A 17,920-nucleotide genomic window follows, 5' to 3' on the forward strand; every position below is an offset into this window, starting at 1 on the left:
ACGCGCAAGAAAATTGACATAGAACCGGCGATAAAAGGCCGGTGGTCTCTCTGGTTGAGCGCGATTTTTTACGACGCGTCGCAAGGAGAGACGGCGATTGAAAAGGCGTGGAAAGGAGCGAAGAAACGTCGCCTTGGCGAACAGGAAGCTACGTGGCGTGGACTACGTCGGAATGTAAATGGAGAATCGGCGAATGTGCCGCAAGAAATAGAGGGACAAAACGGTCGAGCGAGTAAGAGCCTGTGCGCGCGCGGAAGTTACGCTTGCAAAATCGATCGATAAATCGTTCGGGAAAGAGTTGGCGCGGGACTGACTGGCAATCTCGTCTCAAGGTATAAATCCTTGATGAATCCTACGCCCGGTTATCATCGTCATCGCTTGCCATCTATCCCGTCAACGAATCTCGGCGCGGATCATTGATGGCGGATCGTTGACCAGGTTCCAGGACATTGCCCCGATAATCGTTACCTCGGGATACGTATCAAACGTAACCAATTCATTACGAGCAAAATAAATAAGCGGTTAGAGCTTAGTTCTATTGCCGGTTATATGCGTATATGTATATGCGTAATCGTATCTCTAAACGGCTCATTTTTAGCACCGGTAAAAACATCCAGTCTCGATCATCGAATTCCTTCTCGCGGGCGATTCTCATCTCGTCTCGTCTCGTCTCGGCACGATAACAATTATGCGCACGGGCTACACTTGAGGCTACGAAAACGATCATCTCCCCCGGAACCGATCGTTTCTTCGGTAAATAATATTTAGAAAAAAAAAAATCAAATCTTTCAGAAATTTCAGCTATACGATGATAATGAATCTTCGTCACGCAAATGCAATTAATCGTTTCTCGTTGCTTATCGCATCTTTAATGTCCCTGATGAATGTCTGATCTCCCATCGGTCTCTTCGAGACTTATCAATCTCTCTTAATCTTCCATTATAGTAATTCTAGGCGCACGATGACGCCGAAATCAGGCTAATCCGCGATGCGCGGATCGCCTGATGCGGATAATAACAGCCCCAGCAGACGGACGCAGTAGCCTGCGGTTTGAGCGTTATATATACACGGTCGTAAACACCGTTACGATTTCAAACAAATGTTATTCTCCAGCAGTCAGCTAGCTTAAGTTAGCCAGCCGGCCGGCCGGCCAGCCGGCCAGCTCCGACTGTTACCCCGCCGATGATGTTCGTGGTCAGATGATTTTGCGGGCTGACGCAAGACACGCACTCCTATTTAATGCGGGCCGCCATCGACGCGTATACGCACGATGGTGATGAGAATGCGGTGCATTACGGTCGACGGCAGCGGTCATCCCGCGCTCTCAATGAGCGCTAATGGAAAATATCTTTTTCTTCGCTCACGGTTTTAATATCTTGTACCGTTCAGCCTATTACACTTTGATTTCAGTCTATCTCCCTCCCTCCCACCCTCTCTCGTGTATGTGTGTGTGTGTGTGTGTATGTGTGTGTGCCATACCGCGTTGCATCTCTACCGTGTCATTTCGTCCCAGAGTCAATTGCCAGTCAGTAAGACGAAGTAAATGGAAAGAGAAGTTAGGGGAAGCGTCTGTCTTACAATTAGGTAGCAAACTGTTTCTTTGACATTACGCGAAGTCGTCTAGAAAACCTTCTAATCTTTTATGAAATCATTATTCTTCTGTGATATGATATTTTAATAGCAAAATAAATAATAGACGATGAGTGAATGGCTCTTATCGCGTCTTCCTATATTTTTATGATTACGAAAATGTATTTTTCTCAAATATAAATAAATGATATTCTATCAGCAAAATTGATGATTTTATGTTGTAGTCGTTAAATTTTAAGCTGTTAATATTTTAAAGCTCACTTATTAAATCTAATAGTCATTTATATTTTATTGATCTTGCCATTTTATTACTAATCTTAATTAGCATATTCTCATCTCTAACAATTTAAGTATTATATGATACAAAAAAATATTTATTCCTTTCTATTCAAGAAAGAAATTACATTATGTAACATGTTAGGAGTCCTTAACCAGAGAGTCATTCACTGACGTGCATCTATTCTATTACATAACAGAATCATTAAATAATGATAATTGTATCGCAAATTGTGAAATTATTGCATCTTAATTTCTTTTGGTTTTTACTTAGCAATATTTTGCAAACAAGATTATTTTATGCGCTTAAGAAAATGAGACATTTATCGCTTATCTGCTTCGATTCGTGCGCGATTAAAAACACTCTGCCGCCGCCTTTCAAAAAGAGGAAAAAAAAAAATCTCGGTGCGGTAACAGGACGAGACGAGGAAAAACCGGCGATCATGAAGAACGATCTCGAAGAGTTTCTTCTCGATGGATAGGCATTCCGCGCCGCAATTTTCTTCACCCGTAACTTCAGAGCCCGCCGAGCAGGTGCCTCGAATCGAATGGCCAGGCGAACCGCAGGACGCTACCGTTTCTTACATCCCGGCGACATCCTCGTAAACGACTTAATGGCCTTGGTTCGCCTCATATTTTTTGTGTACGCGCATTTTTTCGATCTTTCGCGACAAACGTCTATCCGCTCGTCGCGATCGCAGAAGTGCTTCAGCTTATTTACGAGCTGCATAAAAGCTACATGTTTATCGCTCCGATATCAACTCCAATTATTATCATATTAACAAAACTATTAAATTTTCTTAACGCGCTTCAACCATTGCTTTCTTATTTTCATAACATAATTAAAATAGAAATAAATTACTCCTCGAGATTCAAACCTTTATAAATTTAATACGTATAAATAACTTTACATATAAATTTATAATCATAAGATATAAATTTTCTTATTTTCGTAATATAATTAAAATATAACACTCAAAAAAATGATCTTGCAACTTCAATAAAAATTTTCTAGTTATAAAAAATTAACTGAAACAGAGAAATTATTATTAGCAAATACTGTGATACTGCATATATTTTGCACTTGATCGATTTAAATGACAGAGACAGAATTTATATCTGTACTATTAGTGTAATTTAGACAGAAAATTTTTCCGTGATGCCTATCTTTAAGGCCTATTGTCAAGGACAATTATATTTGTGATTAACACTTGACAATGGGATTTAAATTTTCTAGAGGTATTGCTATAATATTGCTGTTATAAATTCTATACGTGACAAACAATATTCTAACAGATACAAAAAGTAGCGATAAATTTTAATTAAGACATCTAGAAATCTATCTACATTAGGAAAATAAAATTTTTTTGAGTGAATAAAAATATTATATTAGGAGTGAATCACTTCTCGGAGTTTGAATTTTTATAAATTTAAAACGCCTATCAACGTTTATTTCTTTGATTGTGAGTATGAAAAAGAATTATTTCTTGCTCTCAACACTTGTTTATATACATCGTTCTGGTACTGTATAACTGTACCAGATTTATCCGTCGAGTTAGAATTCTCAAAACAATCCCAAAGAGTCAACGAACCGTGCGTCGCGGTAGCACTTTGCTTTATATGATAGCTTTTATACCGCTTATTCTGTGTTGTCGCTAATCTGTAATAACGTATGTACGCTGCAACCGTCACATCGTCATTATCATCGTCGTTCGAAAATTCCACGCGAGTGGCCACGAGACAAGACGCACCGTGTCATTTCGTAACGGGAAACCAAGGGGCCCACCAAGATGCGCGCGCGATGAGGTAAAGACGGCGGGGTAATAAAGTGTCACTGTGTTGTCTTTACTAAAAGTCGCGTGCAACTCCGTGAAATACGGCAGCGTGACGAATCGTAAATTCCATTAAGTGTTGTAGCGCGAGAAATACAGCTGGGCGGCTGTTATGTCCAAGGGCCTGTGGGGATATACAGTTATACACATCGCGCATCGATGAAACATTCATGAAACCCACGGTGTAATGCTTCGCGTTGCGCGTTTGCAGAACGCCTGCATCGGCGCAATCGCCCGTGGGTCAAGCGCTATATTTTTTTTCTCTCTACACGCGCCTTTTAGTGCCTATTATTATACGCGCACTTCGTGGTCAGTATTTGCAATCAATGAAATAGAGACACTCGACGATAACGGTTGACAAATTACTCGAGCGAGATAATTAGTCTTTAAGAGGATCAGAGTTTTCATCTTCAAGAATTAAAAGTTGAAGCTGTTGCAGAAACTTTAATGACTTTTAGAATTTGCAAGTTTTATTTATGGCATTTTTTTTCTCGTATCTATGAATTTTATAACGAGAAGATAGACTCCTTCCTCAAGAATAGAACTTTTTCAAAAAAATCTGATTACAACTACTTGATTTTGACGACAGATATAAATTTAATTTTCTCTCAATTTTTTTATATATATTTTTTTGTTATATTTATACTCTTCAGACTTAATTCTTAATAACCCCTAGTAATGATTGATTTCTTGAAATTATTATCAGAGTAAAGTTTACTTCAGGCTGATAAAAATTTACTGATAAAAGCAGAAATTATGATAAATCTGGAGTACATTACACAGTCGATTATTTTATTAAATGTATTCGATATGTTATTCCAATCAAGATATTTCAGGTATTAATCAGCCAAGACGATAGAGATGGTGAAAGAGTAGCAGAAGTGAAAGAATTGCAAATAATCGAATAATGAAGCCGGTGCAATCGGATATATTATAGTAATAACGGCTTGTATGGCTCTTTTACCTGTCTGGCGACCTTCCATCGTTCTCAATCAACTCCTTCATCATCCTTCTCTTACTACTTCATCGACATCATTATCGTCATCACGAAAGCTACCATCTTCATCTTTAGAACCCTTCGGTAGTATTGAGTCTTGGAGGAATTTGGAGAATGTCCATCGATTTTCTGAAAAATGCACAATGATATGCCATATATTTTTATTGAATTTTGTGTTATTATAATTTATATATTTATAATTCAGAGAAAAACTAAGATTTAAAATTGTTAAAATTTGATTTGATATAAAAATTATAAATTTTTTATCTTTTAAAATAAAGATTGTCTTCTAGTGTAATTTTTTTGTATTTCTTTCTACTTTTATCTGTCTAATCTCTCATAAAAGACAATCAGAAATTATAAAAAAAAAAAATATTCGCTATTTTAAAAAATCATAATATATATAGAATTATTAAATTCTTTTGGTTTCATAAAAAATCGAATCTCGAATTTTGACTATTAAATTAATTTTTAAACAAAAATTTCTTAATCTAAAATTCAAGTATATCGCGTGTTAATACGAATAAATTCTTATTTCTCTCGATATATGGATCACTATATTGCAATTTCGACACAATAATTGATAATTTGGCACATGTATAAAGAGTATGAATCGCAATCAAAATTACGAGGGAAGTAGCACGCGAGGAACAATTCGATATCTCGTCTCATTTATCTTTTCTCCGTGAAACATTTTGCCTGTTATCCGTGCGAGTATCAGTGGGATGTGGTATATAATGACGATAATATTATCCTTTCCCGTCTCGTTATTCTTGCGGACCTAATTATCCTGCTCGATTATTAACGCTGCGCGCGTTGCGTTTTATGATAAAATAGTCAGTTAAAATTCCCACGAGCCCGATTTATATTTTTGTTATGTTGCACGCTAATACGTTGCTAGTCACGAGTTTAATTATAATGCATTTAACACCAATTCTCACTGCAATGCGTTAGATAAACTATCAAATACTTTTGAATTTTTTATGCATTTCATGCGTGTAATTTATATTTATGATTATATATTTATGATTTAGGACTATCTTAACCAAATTTTTATTACATTATTAAAACTTGAGCCATTAATTCAACTAGTAAAATTATCATAGCAAATTATGTAATTTGTTCTTAAATTTAATCACCTTTCTTTTCATAAATTAAAGGAGAAGTTAATAAATAATTTTATTTGTAAAATAAGATTAATAAAATGCAGCTGTTACTTGAGGTAACAAAAATTGATTAAATTAATCAGAATTTTTGTGACTCTAGAAATTTAAATAGAGATGAATTAAAGTAAATACAAGAAATGCATATATTATACTTACATAATAATAGAAGTAAAAGAGAAAAATTACGAGATTTGTATGCGTAGAGTGCAATACTGTGCGCCTAAACGTCGAATCATTTCATTTGAATCTGTCAGCGTACTCGTCAGTTTCTCTACTGATAATTCAGGTCTTTTCTTGATCGAGCTTTCACGGATATTGCATAAGGGGCAGCACATTCCACGTTCTCTACATTAGTTTTCTATAGCATTCTCCGGCGAGTTTTCCATTTCCAGTTTTCGTCATATGCCGGAAATTTGTACGAGTTAGGTGCACTTCGTTGAAAAACATGACTCTCATCTCTACAAGAGCGATTTTTAATCCCGGTAAGATTACAAGAAACATGTGTGCGATGAGTTATTTCAGTAAACTTTCGGCCGGAATCTTTTTTTTTTTTTTTTGATTATCACATGTGATGAAATAGGGTTAGGCACTTCGAAAATATTCAGTTGTCATTATGTAACTATTTTCCCTGTTTCAGTGCTAAGACAGACCCTCAGACAAATCATCTTCACGAGGCAACTGCCGAAATGCGTAGGTTCACGTTTGTTGTCAACAACGATTCGTCAGCTCCATATGTATTCATAGCTAGCAATGACATAGATAGCGAGTTACAGTGGCGGTATCGAGGCCAATATTCGAATAGATTGTTATTAATGAAAATTTCTTCAAATATATATGCTACTCAGATCAATATTTTAATAGAAAATTGTGATATTTTTACATATCTGTACTTTTATTTTCTCCATTTTTCTCAATTTTTATTTGTAAATGTCTATCTTTTACGTAATATGACATTCATTGTGTATAATTAATATACTGTATTAATTATATACTATACATATAGTTATATTGCAAATTTTAATTCTCTGATTATATTGTATATTACTATACTGTTTTAGCAACGTCGTCATGAATTGAATAGTCAGCTGTTTCTTCCAACTGTTATCAGCCAGAGGTTTTATGCAGAAAAGAAAGTATTCTGTCGTGACAAACCACATTGCAATGTAGGCACCATTGGTCATGTAGATCATGGCAAAACAACTCTGACAGCAGCTATTACCAAAGGTATGCATTTATTATACTTATAAGATGATAAACAGTATCTGCTACATGAGCATAAATAAACACAAAATTTTGTTACGAACAGTATTATCCGAAAGGGACCTAGCAACTGCTAAAGGATATAATGAGATTGACAATGCTCCTGAAGAAAAAGCTCGTGGAATTACCATTAATGTCGCACACATTGAGTACCAGACAGAAAATCGTCATTATGGACACACGGATTGTCCAGGTCACGCCGATTATATTAAAAATATGATCACAGGAACGGCACAGATGGATGGCGCTATACTAGTTGTCGCTGCTACAGATGGTACAATGCCACAGACCAGAGAGCACTTGCTCCTTGCTAAACAAATTGGCATTCAGCACATCATTGTATTTATTAACAAGGTATAACATACTCGTATGAAGGATTGTTTATTAATAAAAGAGTAAAGACAACAATATCAAAATTATATCTTTTAATGTCTTCCAGGTTGATGCGGCTGATTCGGAAATGGTAGAGTTGGTAGAAATGGAGATACAAGAATTGCTTTCTGAAATGGGCTATGATGGCGATAACATCCCGATAGTGAAGGGCAGCGCGCTCTGTGCGCTCGAAGGAAAGAATCCTGAAATAGGTGCACAAGCCATCATGCAGTTGTTGGAAGTAGTAGACAAGCATATTCCGACTCCGCAAAGAGAGTTGGACAAACCCTTCCTACTCCCAGTAGAGAATGTATATTCTATTCCTGGGAGAGGTACTGTAGTCACTGGTAGATTGGAACGCGGAAAAATTAAAAAGGGAATGGAATGCGAGTTTATTGGTTACAACAAAGTTTTAAAAAGTACAATCACAGGTGTAGAGATGTTCCATCAGATATTGGATGAAGCTCATGCTGGAGATCAACTCGGTGCTCTAGTGAGAGGTTTAAAGAGAGACGAAGTAAGAAGAGGCATGGTAATGTGCAAACCTGGCACAATGAAGGCACATGATTATATAGAAGCACAAGTGTATATATTGAGCAAGGAGGAAGGTGGCAGAAAGAAACCTGTAGCAAATATGGTACAGTTACAAATGTTTTGCAAAACGTGGGACATTGCAGTGCAGTGTAGTGTAGTGGATAAAAGCTTGGCCATGCCAGGAGAGGATAGCACGTAAGATATATTCCATTTATATGTATAGTTAATTGTAAATTTATTATATTCATTATGTATATTCATTGTGGTTTTTTCTTGCAGCTTGAGACTAAAGTTGATAAGACCAATGGTATTAGAAAAAGGACAGCGCTTCACATTACGAGATGGATTGACGACTCTAGGAACTGGTGTAGTTACAAACACTCTAAAATCACTTACCGAATCGGAGCGAATAGCTCTTCTTGAAGGTAAAAAGGCACTGAAGAAGCAAGAATTGAAAACAAAAAAAAAGTAAAGTCGACAAATATTTGTTACAAAATAAATCATAATCATGCCATATAATAAAAAGAAAGATATGTCAAGTCAGATAGTCGGATCCCGATCAAAACTCAAATGAGTATTTATTCAAAATATCCGACATACCTTTGAAATGGAAGTTAGTTTAATAGTTATGCAAGATGACACTGGCACAGATTGTAATGTTAAATATATAAGTTAATGATATATTTAAACAAGACATTTTTACTACTTTATTATAAATTAGGACCTTTAGAATCTTATTCATTAACAAAAAATAGTATGACAATAGCCTATATTAATTCAGATATATTGTTAAGTACATGTTTATCAAATATAATTTTCATTTCTCAGTTTGCATGCATCTATATAAGAGATATAATGTATGGTTAAGTAAATTTCTTCAATAAAAAAGTATATTACGTAATAAAACGTCAGGAAGTACGCGATGATTAATACACAAAAGACCGAGAATATTATAGCTTTAAAAACAGTTTCATAATTTATTAAAGTTCATACATCAGCGCGGTACAATCTGCTTCAAGCAGAATAATGAAACACTATTAAGAAGTGTACAAGAATTAAATGTACATGTTGCAATGTCATTCTTCTAATTTCTTTTCTATGCTAAAAATTCAGCAGTGTAATTTACATGTGACTCATGTTTTCTGTTAATTAGTTATTGGGAACAATGATTTAAAAGGGTGGGTTAACAGTTTCACATACTCTTAACAAAACTACTCTTGTATAGAAAAAAAACACTGTTTATATAATTTAAGTGGAACAAATGGTACATTCATTTTTTGCTTATAAAAATTTGCAATTGTATGTATATCGCAAGATTCTTTCTTGTAAACTAATCACATTGCATGCCGAACTATTGCATAAATCTATTTCAGAATTGGCAGTTTGTATTCTACACTTGATGTCAGAAAAGTATAAAAACGAAACATAAAAAAACAAGTAACATTACTTTAGATCTGCCTTAAAGTGGGTTAGCGCGATTGTGTTTAATATACAGCACGCCTTACACAATTCCCATTTCTTACGTATATATGTACATACACACGCACGCACGCACATTTATACAAACGAATCGAAAAATGTAGAGAATTCGTTTAGATTGTTTCATCACACCAAACAGTTTCAGCAAGCTGTACTCTATGAACTGGTATCACAAATTGTTTCCACCTTTGCTTCTTAACTTTGTTTCATTTTTAATTTATAAATTTATGTGATATCATCTTTCCCTTATGTGAGAATTTTACAAAATCTAAACATGCAAGTGTAGGTAGATTTGCATACACAATCATACATGTGTATATTTCGCATTAACACACTCAAGTGACCCATCTTTAAGGCTATAATAATAATGATAGTATAAGTTCATACGAAAATTACATATCCAGAATAATGTTTATTGAACTAAATATTGCTTTTGTAAATATGTAATTATTACTTTCTTTAAAGAAAGAATCTTCGATTTCTATATAAGGAAACACGAGTGCGCAATACATCCAAGGGACACTCGTATAGTAGGCCTTACTCTCTGTAAAGGCCACATCCACAGTATTAAATAAACTAAAGGTCTTCGTCGTCTTCTGGTAATGCCGTTTCTTGAGCTTCCTTGAGATCTTTCTCGATCTGTTGCTGCCATTGTGGATCCATAGTAACTTCCGGCGGCAATAGCGCAGGCATAGCAACAAACTCCAAATTTGGATCCCCGATCAACTTGCGTGCCAACCACAGGAAAGGTTTCTCAAAGTTGTAATTACTTTTCGCACTGATGTCGTAGTACTGGAATAAAAAGAGTGTTAAAATTGAATATTCTTTATATTTTGCAAGATTAAAATATCAGATTAAAGAGAACAGTATAATATTAGAATTCAGATTAGAGGGATCAGTGTAAATTCTTCACGTTATACATCAGAGTCTTGAATCATCATAAAAAAAAATTCATAAAAAAAAAGAAAAAAAGAAAATAAAATAAATACATAGTTTAAAATTTGCTATGCAAATACCTGTAGGTTCTTCTTCCTGTGAAATACGATGCTCTTAGCCTTTACTTTCCTATCCTTGATATCAACTTTATTACCGCAAAGAACAATCGGTATGTTTTCGCAGACACGGACCAGATCTCTGTGCCAATTAGGTACGTTCTTATACGTCACTCTGGATGTAACATCGAACATGATTACAGCGCACTGTCCCTGAATATAATAGCCGTCGCGAAGACCACCGAACTTTTCCTGACCGGCCGTGTCCCAGACGTTGAAACGGATCGGTCCACGATTGGTATGGAAGATAAGCGGATGCACCTCTACACCCAAAGTGGCGACGTATTTCTTTTCAAATTCACCAGTCAGATGCCGTTTAACGAAGGTGGTTTTGCCGGTACCACCATCGCCGACAAGCACACACTTGAAGGTGGGCATATCGGGTTCGTTTGCCATTTTTACTGTTAATTTTTTTCCGTAAACTTGATCGATGTTAGGAACTCTCAGACTATTCTGCAAACAGAGAAACTGATTAAATTTCTAGCCTATTATTTTATGCGGCGGGTAGAACAACACAAGCGGGATTTTGCGAGAAAATTTCTCGCCGAGCGTTTTCGCCAAACATTTCTACTTTCGCGAGAAATACGTGAGAAAAGGCGGGAGAAAGAGAGACGTAGATTAATGCGTCGAATCGAAAATTACGTGGACGAGAGAGAAAAATCGACCAAGGACGGACGGACGGACGCACGCACGCATCGGCGATCGAAGCTACTAGAGGAAAAGCCGCGGTCACGCGTTCGAAACGTGATCGAGACAGGTCCCACACGCGTTACGTTCCCAGGGTCCTCACGTATCCTCGCGGTGAACGCTGTTCGACGAACCGCACGCGGCAATCGCGGCGAAAAAGTCGCAGTGGGAAAAGCCGGTCGGAACACGCGTTCGGACACCGGAATTCACCGATATTACTGCCACTGCCAGCGGCGACCGGCGACGGCGGCGTGGAATGGCGCCTGTCGAGCGGCCGAAGCAAAAAGGGCCCAAATTTTCCCTCCGATTTTATTTATCGCGATTGACGTATATCTCCCGACCGGCGCGACTCGCCGCGCAAGCTGTCGTAATTACCGTCGACTTTCCCCGGCGTTCCAGACAGGTCGGACGACGCGAGTATGAAATTTTCCCGGGTGGACGGTGATGTACGTGAAAATGAACGGTAATACTCACCGCACGGCACAGTCACTACGGCTCACAATGGCGTTCCTCTGGGCGGACAAGCGGAGGCGACCTGCCACCTTCGCCGATTCGTCCAATCGCGACGTCGCGTGCTCGCGCGCCACGTGCTGCCAGATTGACGCGAAAAAATCGGATTCGATTTTTCGTCCGCTTTTCCGCCACGAGATCGCACGGGATTCTCCCTCGATGCGCCCTGAATTTTCCCAATTGACTCACCCGGAAATGCGCGGGCAGCGACATCTGCGCGCCATTCCGTTGCACACGACGTGCGACGATAGTGCAGGTGCAGAGTGCAGTTGCGCAGCAAAACGCAGCAGGTGTACGTAGCAAAGGTGCGATTCGTCCTGTGGCGGCAAACGTTTAAAGAGAGAGAGAGAGAGAGAGAGAGAGACACTCGGGAAGGATTTCGTGATTTTGCTCGTCGCTTTCGCGTCAACAGACGTTCGTTTCTTACGAGAATAATTAATTAAGTGTCAAACGCGCGAGACGAAAATGAAATTACACGGTCGAGATAGATGAAGCATATATATATATATATATATATATATATATATATATTACGAAAAAGCTTTGGATGATGGATGTTTATCGTCTGAATTCACATGTAATTAATTTAAAATATTTTAATCGCTCTTTTCCATTTTTTTTCAGCCTTTTTTGTATATAATTTGGGACACAAGTAATGATAACAGAATGTGAGTTATGTGACTATATACGTGTGTTTAATTAATTGCAGTTTTGTGTTTGTTTATATATTATAGGGAATGTGTTCTATAATAATTGTTGTACAAATTATAAAGCCAGTGAGGGTCTATCTCTAATAAAATTGCTTTTAAATTGAAAATTTAAATGTTTGGTTATATCGAGTCAAGTAATTAATTATTTTATTAAAATAATTTCTTGATACGAAACATATCAAAAGCAATTAAATCTGTATATTTGTTAAATATTGAACTTGTATTGTTGGCAGCAAATAGCTGTACGTATACGGAGAAAAATGCACTACTTACTTTTTTATTAATATATATTTTTATAAATTGAATTTGAACTTTTTTATCTCATACGTAATTCTACCTTACATGTATATATCTATGCATATAATTAGGTATTCAATACTTTTTTCTACTTTTTCTTGTCGTAGAAATGAGAAATGTATACCGCATATTTTAATTATAACTTTATTCCAATATATATTAATGTTATTATTATTTGCATTAATCTTTTTTCGTTACTTCGATACATGTATTTAATTTAGGGCATATGTAATAATTTATACTTGTGCCTATGCAATTCTAAAATATTCGCTATAATATAATTTTCAAATATTTTATTTTATCGCGACAACGCAACATTTTTTTCGTGTATACGTCAGTATTTCTTAAACGTTACACACGCATGATACGGAATAGTGCGAAAATATGAGGCTTGTTGTGAAAGTAAAAAGTATCGCGAAAGGGCCCGGAATTTGTAAGTCACGTTCTTGTTCCGGTCGTTGGTCATTTTTTGTCACGGGGCGCTACGGCGCGCCGCGCCGTCCCTGCGAGACGAAGTTGACGTCATCGGCGCATGCGCGCCGCGCCGGGACAGCACTGCGGAGCAGGCGAGTTTGCGAGTGTATCGATTTTACGATCGTGCCTCTCTCGCGGTGCTAGTGCGTCCGTCGTTTCCTTTAGTTTTTAGTGGCCGTGCACGTCGTACATGGATAAAACCGTGAATGGGATTACCCGCTAGACACGCCGCTCCGTACACCGCCCGCTGACTCGCAACTCCTCGTCACCCTTCATCATGACCAAGGATAGATTAGCAGCCCTCGTCGCGGTGAGTAAATTCCGTCGACTAGAGACTACTACTTCTCTCTTTCTCCCACTCTCTCTCTTTTACCAGTCGCTCTATGTGTCTTTCTTTATCTCTATCTTACGTGCACGATGCACCAACTAACCGAGTTTTGACACGCGTGTCTCACGCACTCGTGTACACGCGTAACTCACGCCCCGCGACTCTCCCGTGAGTTACGGCGCGTGTAAACTATGTTTGCTCACGATGCGCTCGATGTTCGCGAGTCATTTAGCTCGAGTCGAGCGAAACGGTTTCATCGCCAACACCGGCTCGATTCGTCATCGAGAAGGCGTAACCGGCGACGGATGACAGGCGCTCGAGCTGACAGGTGTTCCCGCTGCACGGTCGGTTCCGCACAGCGAGAACCGAAGGTCGTCGCCGTCCTCGCCGTCATCGTCGTCGGCATTTGCGGGCTTTTCTCGGTCAGAGACCACCGAACCGGTCGGTGTGTCGCACCCGGATCCATGGCGACCATGGCCGACCTTGTCACTTATTGGCGAGGCGCCGATGAATGGAGAACGTATCCCCCATCGCCGATAGTCCGGTGAAGGTTCGAATATCGTAGACGCGCGATGATGACATCCGCGTTCATTCATTGACAATTCGCAAAATATATAAGATGTATATTTTCATATTTATGGAGCATCGAAAATTTAAACTTATTCAAAATTACGTCGTTTTAATTTCCTGGATAACGTACTCGTATGTAGCTGTCAAGTTCATAGCTTGCCAAAAATTGTTTAGGAACGCTGCATTATCTTCTTCTGACTTGCAAAACAAATTCTCTTTAAAATTATACACATAAGTATGCATAATTTGGAATATTTTAACGCTGATATTTTCGATGATATTTAAAACGTCAAAACACAGATAAAAATACGAAAGAAATAGAAGCAAAAAAATCTGCAGCATTAAAGCTGTCAGTCGACTTTAATAATGAATTATCGCGACAAATATTCGTCAAGCTGAAACGAATGTTACGTCGTATGAAAGGATTAATTGTGGCAATGTTGCAACGGTGCATGGTTCAATGCAGCGAAATTCGTCACATAAATGTGACACGATTGCACCTGTCAAATATTCGAGCGTATTGTGCGTGAAGCCGGTTTCGAATTCGTGAAGATTCATTTTAATTGATAACAGTGACTATCGTTGTGTCACGTTTGTGGACACTCTTGTCGACTTGTCAATGATATCATTGACGGTAGCGAATATGCAATACCTCCTTCGTGTTTTGCGTGAAAACAGAAGATATATCGATTGAACTAAATATATGACTTCCGACATAAGACGAAGATATCGATAAAGAGTAACATTATTGATGCTCGCGAACATTAGCAGTAATGTAAAATATTACAAACTTTTAATTCAGAACGATTCGAAACGATTGCTTTTTACTGGTAAATTGTTTGCTTTCTGTGCCATAAATATTTTCTATTCAATCTTATACATATCTATGATGATTGAGATTAAAATTAAATTTCTCTTTGATATATATTATTTTTTATGAAATTTTTTAACATCTCTTTAATATATTATGAGTATTTTAAATATTAATTTTGAAAAATTTTCTAAACAATCTTTTATTTTTATTGTATAATTTATATTATATATAATTACTAATAATAATAATAGAACGCAGCTTATTTGACCGACTTTTTTTTTTTTTCGTTCTTAATTTTCAGTTAATATATTTAGTTCTGTTTTAAAAGATGCGTGATACGCATCGAGTATCACGCTAGCTGATACGATGACTCATTAATCTGAGGCATTCGTGGAAAGTATGTATGGGCGTAGAACTCAGTTTATGTTACCATGGAATTTCCTTGTATATCATTTACTATTATTCAATGTCTCGAAAATAATATTTTTTATTTTTATATTATACAATAATAATATTTATTGTAATAATATTACAAAACGCGAGATGTTATTTGAATCGTTCATCTCTAAACAATTTCGAAAGAAATTTTTTTTAATTATACATTTATATATCTAAGAATTTGAAGTTACTAATATTAAAACAGGACAGCTCATTTTATATACGATTATCACTCTTACAAATTTTTCACAATAACAATCATGCTAATTTTTTTTTTTATGGAAAATGTTCAATGCATGATGGAAATTTAAATAAAGTTACAATAAAATGTACTATGTAAGAGATAACAGGATAACAGGAGTGACAATGTGTTCCGACATGAGAATAATCTGACTGAAAAGATAAAAATATCCATTGTAAATTACATATATTTAGAAACTCTTTGTCTTTGCATTATGATCTGCGTTTGATTTGTATTTATTCCGTTTCGCTTTTATAATAATTTATAACTTTCGAGTTTTAAGAAAAAAGAGAGAGAGAGAGAGAGTGTGTGTGTGTGTGTGTGTGTGTGTGTGTGTGTGTGTGTAATATTGTATTGTAAGATAAGAAACGCAAAAAATTAAAATTCGTCTCGCATTTACATCGCTGGATTATTATCGTCCTTGTTGCTTTGCATAAAAAAAATGCGAGCATCTTCTATAAATAACCGAGATTCTTTTATAAGAAGATATGAATTGCGAGACATTTTTTCACGCGCGGTATGAGATAATTCTCTCTCGAAAATGATTGCGAGTTTATTACAATTGTGATTCGCGTCATATCTCCTGGAGAATGTGTCGTGGCCTTTTATGTTCGCTATAAAGATTTATATTCTAGTATATGCTCGCGGATTATAAGCGTATGATACAATCTCCAAATTTTCTTTTTTTTTCGAAATATATCAATATATATTAAATACGATCCACAAATCTTTATAAACTTTCAAGACTTGAGATATCAAACGTTTCAAACAGTATATTGTTTGTTTGTACTGCAATATTTTACATAGAAAAACGTCAAGCTTTCAATAATTTTCAAACTTTTATAATTAATAAATATAATAAAACATGTCATTTATAGTATAATATATTAAGTTAATCATATTTATAGACAACATGATTTAAAATCTTTTATTTTGCAATTAATAGTAATTACGAAATTTTATATTTTTAAAAGCTGCAGCAGATAATCTTTTTTCATAATTTTTTTCTTCTTAGAACTTTTTAATTTCCTTGTGATTTTCTTTCGTGATATTTAGAGAAATAAAATACATTTCTCCGTTTCATGAATACGATTTTTCTTCAGATTGTTCCTTGACCCGGCTGATAGCATGCGTTTACTCTCTTGATGATTTCACTCATATACGAAGGTTATCCCTACTATAGGCTCTCCGTTTATATAACTATTCGTTAGGCGTGCTAATCACCTCGAATGACATCTCACACTCAGACTAATGTCTGAGCGCATGTGACAAAACTTATTGTCAGTAAGTTATCTGCCATCTTCGATTTCAAAGTCATTGACGAGAATGTTTCGAATTTGTTGAAGAATTAAAGATGCCTCCTCGTAGGATATTATCTTATATCAATATATTGGTACGTTAAATATATAAATATCTGATTAAAGTCGATATAATCTTGATTTTCGATACTATAAATACATATCTTATGTGAATTGTCTCATTTTCATTATTGCAAAGATCATTTTCATGTATTTCTCGCATGGAAATCTGAATCTATCAAAATTATATGCCTCCCAATCTTTGATTAAATTTAAAATGTAAAATTTACGATATTAAAAAATGCAAATTTAAGTATTTATTATTAGAATTTTATTATTATTAAATTATTGACAGAGCAAAATATAATTATACGTAATAATAAATACGTAATTATTTTGATTTCTTTATTTAAGAAAAAGACGGTTTCATAAATCATCTATTCGTCTTGTGAATCATTTAGGAGAAAATGAATTTTATTATAATTTGGAATAAATATATAAACTAGAACGCATGTACACGTGTACAAAGTTAGAGATCGGAAGTGGAAAAAGTCAATTAATGCTACCTCTGTTCAACATGATTTTCTTACTCTGTTTGTATTATAGGTAGCAGTGTAATTTAGAAAATACAACAAAAATCGTTGATCCGAAGTAGTTAACCCAGACTGTCGGTGTGATTCAACCTTAGCGCGGTACGAGTCGAAACGGGAACAATGATCGATCGCGCGAAAATTACGTTAGGCATAAGATACCATCTAAATATGGCACTATATGGAATACACGTATTGTGAAATAACACAAAATAAAGAGCAAAAATATATAAATAAAATTGTACTTAATTTCAACAAAAGCGCGTGCAAGCTCGAGAGAGTGAGAGAGCCGCGGTATTCCAAATTGTGTTAGCGAAATTTATCAATTTCTCTTGAATTATCGGAAAATATTGCATCACGAAATTTTATACGTTTCGATTAATTGAAAAGCACAGAGAGTTGTAA

The 17,920-nt window shown here is 36.1% G+C and overlaps 3 protein-coding genes across 10 annotated transcripts in view; 2 read left to right on the plus strand and 1 right to left on the minus strand.

Annotated features, from left to right (window-relative positions):
• The first annotated feature begins 6,183 nt into the window (after positions 1 to 6,183).
• On the plus strand, positions 6,184 to 8,933 carry LOC140664316 (elongation factor Tu, mitochondrial). Its single transcript, XM_072889359.1, has 6 exons — positions 6,184 to 6,343; positions 6,499 to 6,551; positions 6,920 to 7,085; positions 7,168 to 7,475; positions 7,561 to 8,222; positions 8,307 to 8,933. Exons 1-6 carry the CDS (start codon positions 6,307 to 6,309, stop codon positions 8,497 to 8,499), a joined length of 1,419 nt encoding a protein of 472 aa, XP_072745460.1. The 5' UTR covers positions 6,184 to 6,306; the 3' UTR covers positions 8,500 to 8,933.
• A 44-nt stretch (positions 8,934 to 8,977) lies between these two features.
• Ran (RAN, member RAS oncogene family) lies at positions 8,978 to 11,869 on the minus strand. Of its 4 annotated transcripts, none has more exons than XM_072889361.1 (3): positions 11,720 to 11,869; positions 10,523 to 11,011; positions 8,978 to 10,298 (listed from the first exon to the last, which is right to left on the minus strand). In XM_072889361.1, the coding sequence occupies exons 2-3, from the start codon at positions 10,952 to 10,954 to the stop codon at positions 10,083 to 10,085; spliced, it is 648 nt and encodes a 215-aa protein (XP_072745462.1). In that variant the 5' UTR covers positions 10,955 to 11,011; positions 11,720 to 11,869; the 3' UTR covers positions 8,978 to 10,082. The 4 variants fall into 4 exon arrangements, with proteins under 4 accessions (XP_072745462.1, XP_072745463.1, XP_072745464.1 ...); XM_072889362.1 differs by lacking the exon at positions 11,720 to 11,869 and adding an exon at positions 11,621 to 11,719; XM_072889363.1 differs by lacking the exon at positions 11,720 to 11,869 and adding an exon at positions 11,456 to 11,590.
• Positions 11,870 to 13,171: 1,302 nt separating this feature from the next.
• LOC140664244 (syntaxin 1A) overlaps positions 13,172 to 17,920 on the plus strand; it is a 72,104-nt gene continuing 67,355 nt past the window's right edge. The window contains exon 1 of one of the 5 annotated variants that reach the window (XM_072889191.1): positions 13,172 to 13,546. In XM_072889191.1, the coding sequence (XP_072745292.1) occupies positions 13,514 to 13,546 (33 nt within the window). In that variant the 5' untranslated portion in view covers positions 13,172 to 13,513. The remainder of the gene's footprint in view (positions 13,547 to 17,920) is intronic. The other 4 variants (XM_072889195.1, XM_072889192.1, XM_072889193.1 and 1 more) reach the window with 4 other exon arrangements.

Source organism: Anoplolepis gracilipes, chromosome 3, assembly GCF_047496725.1.
Source record: "Anoplolepis gracilipes chromosome 3, ASM4749672v1, whole genome shotgun sequence".
Classification (NCBI taxonomy): domain Eukaryota; kingdom Metazoa; phylum Arthropoda; class Insecta; order Hymenoptera; family Formicidae; genus Anoplolepis; species Anoplolepis gracilipes.

Coding starts and splice junctions, on each gene's coding strand:
- LOC140664316 (XM_072889359.1), top strand. CDS start 6,307: ATGACTCTCATCTCTACAAGAGCGATTTTTAATCCCG. Junction 6,552..6,919: donor CGAGGCAACTGCCGAAATGC/GTAGGTTCACGT, acceptor ATACTGTTTTAG/CAACGTCGTCATGAATTGAA. Junction 7,476..7,560: donor TCATTGTATTTATTAACAAG/GTATAACATACT, acceptor AATGTCTTCCAG/GTTGATGCGGCTGATTCGGA.
- Ran (XM_072889360.1), bottom strand. CDS start 11,254: ATGCGTGCGTGCGTCCGTCCGTCCGTCCTTGGTCGATTTTTCTCTCTC. Junction 11,012..11,200: donor GATTTTTCTCTCTCGTCCAC/GTAATTTTCGAT, acceptor CTCTGTTTGCAG/AATAGTCTGAGAGTTCCTAA. Junction 10,299..10,522: donor ACAGGAAGAAGAACCTACAG/GTATTTGCATAG, acceptor TTTTTATTCCAG/TACTACGACATCAGTGCGAA.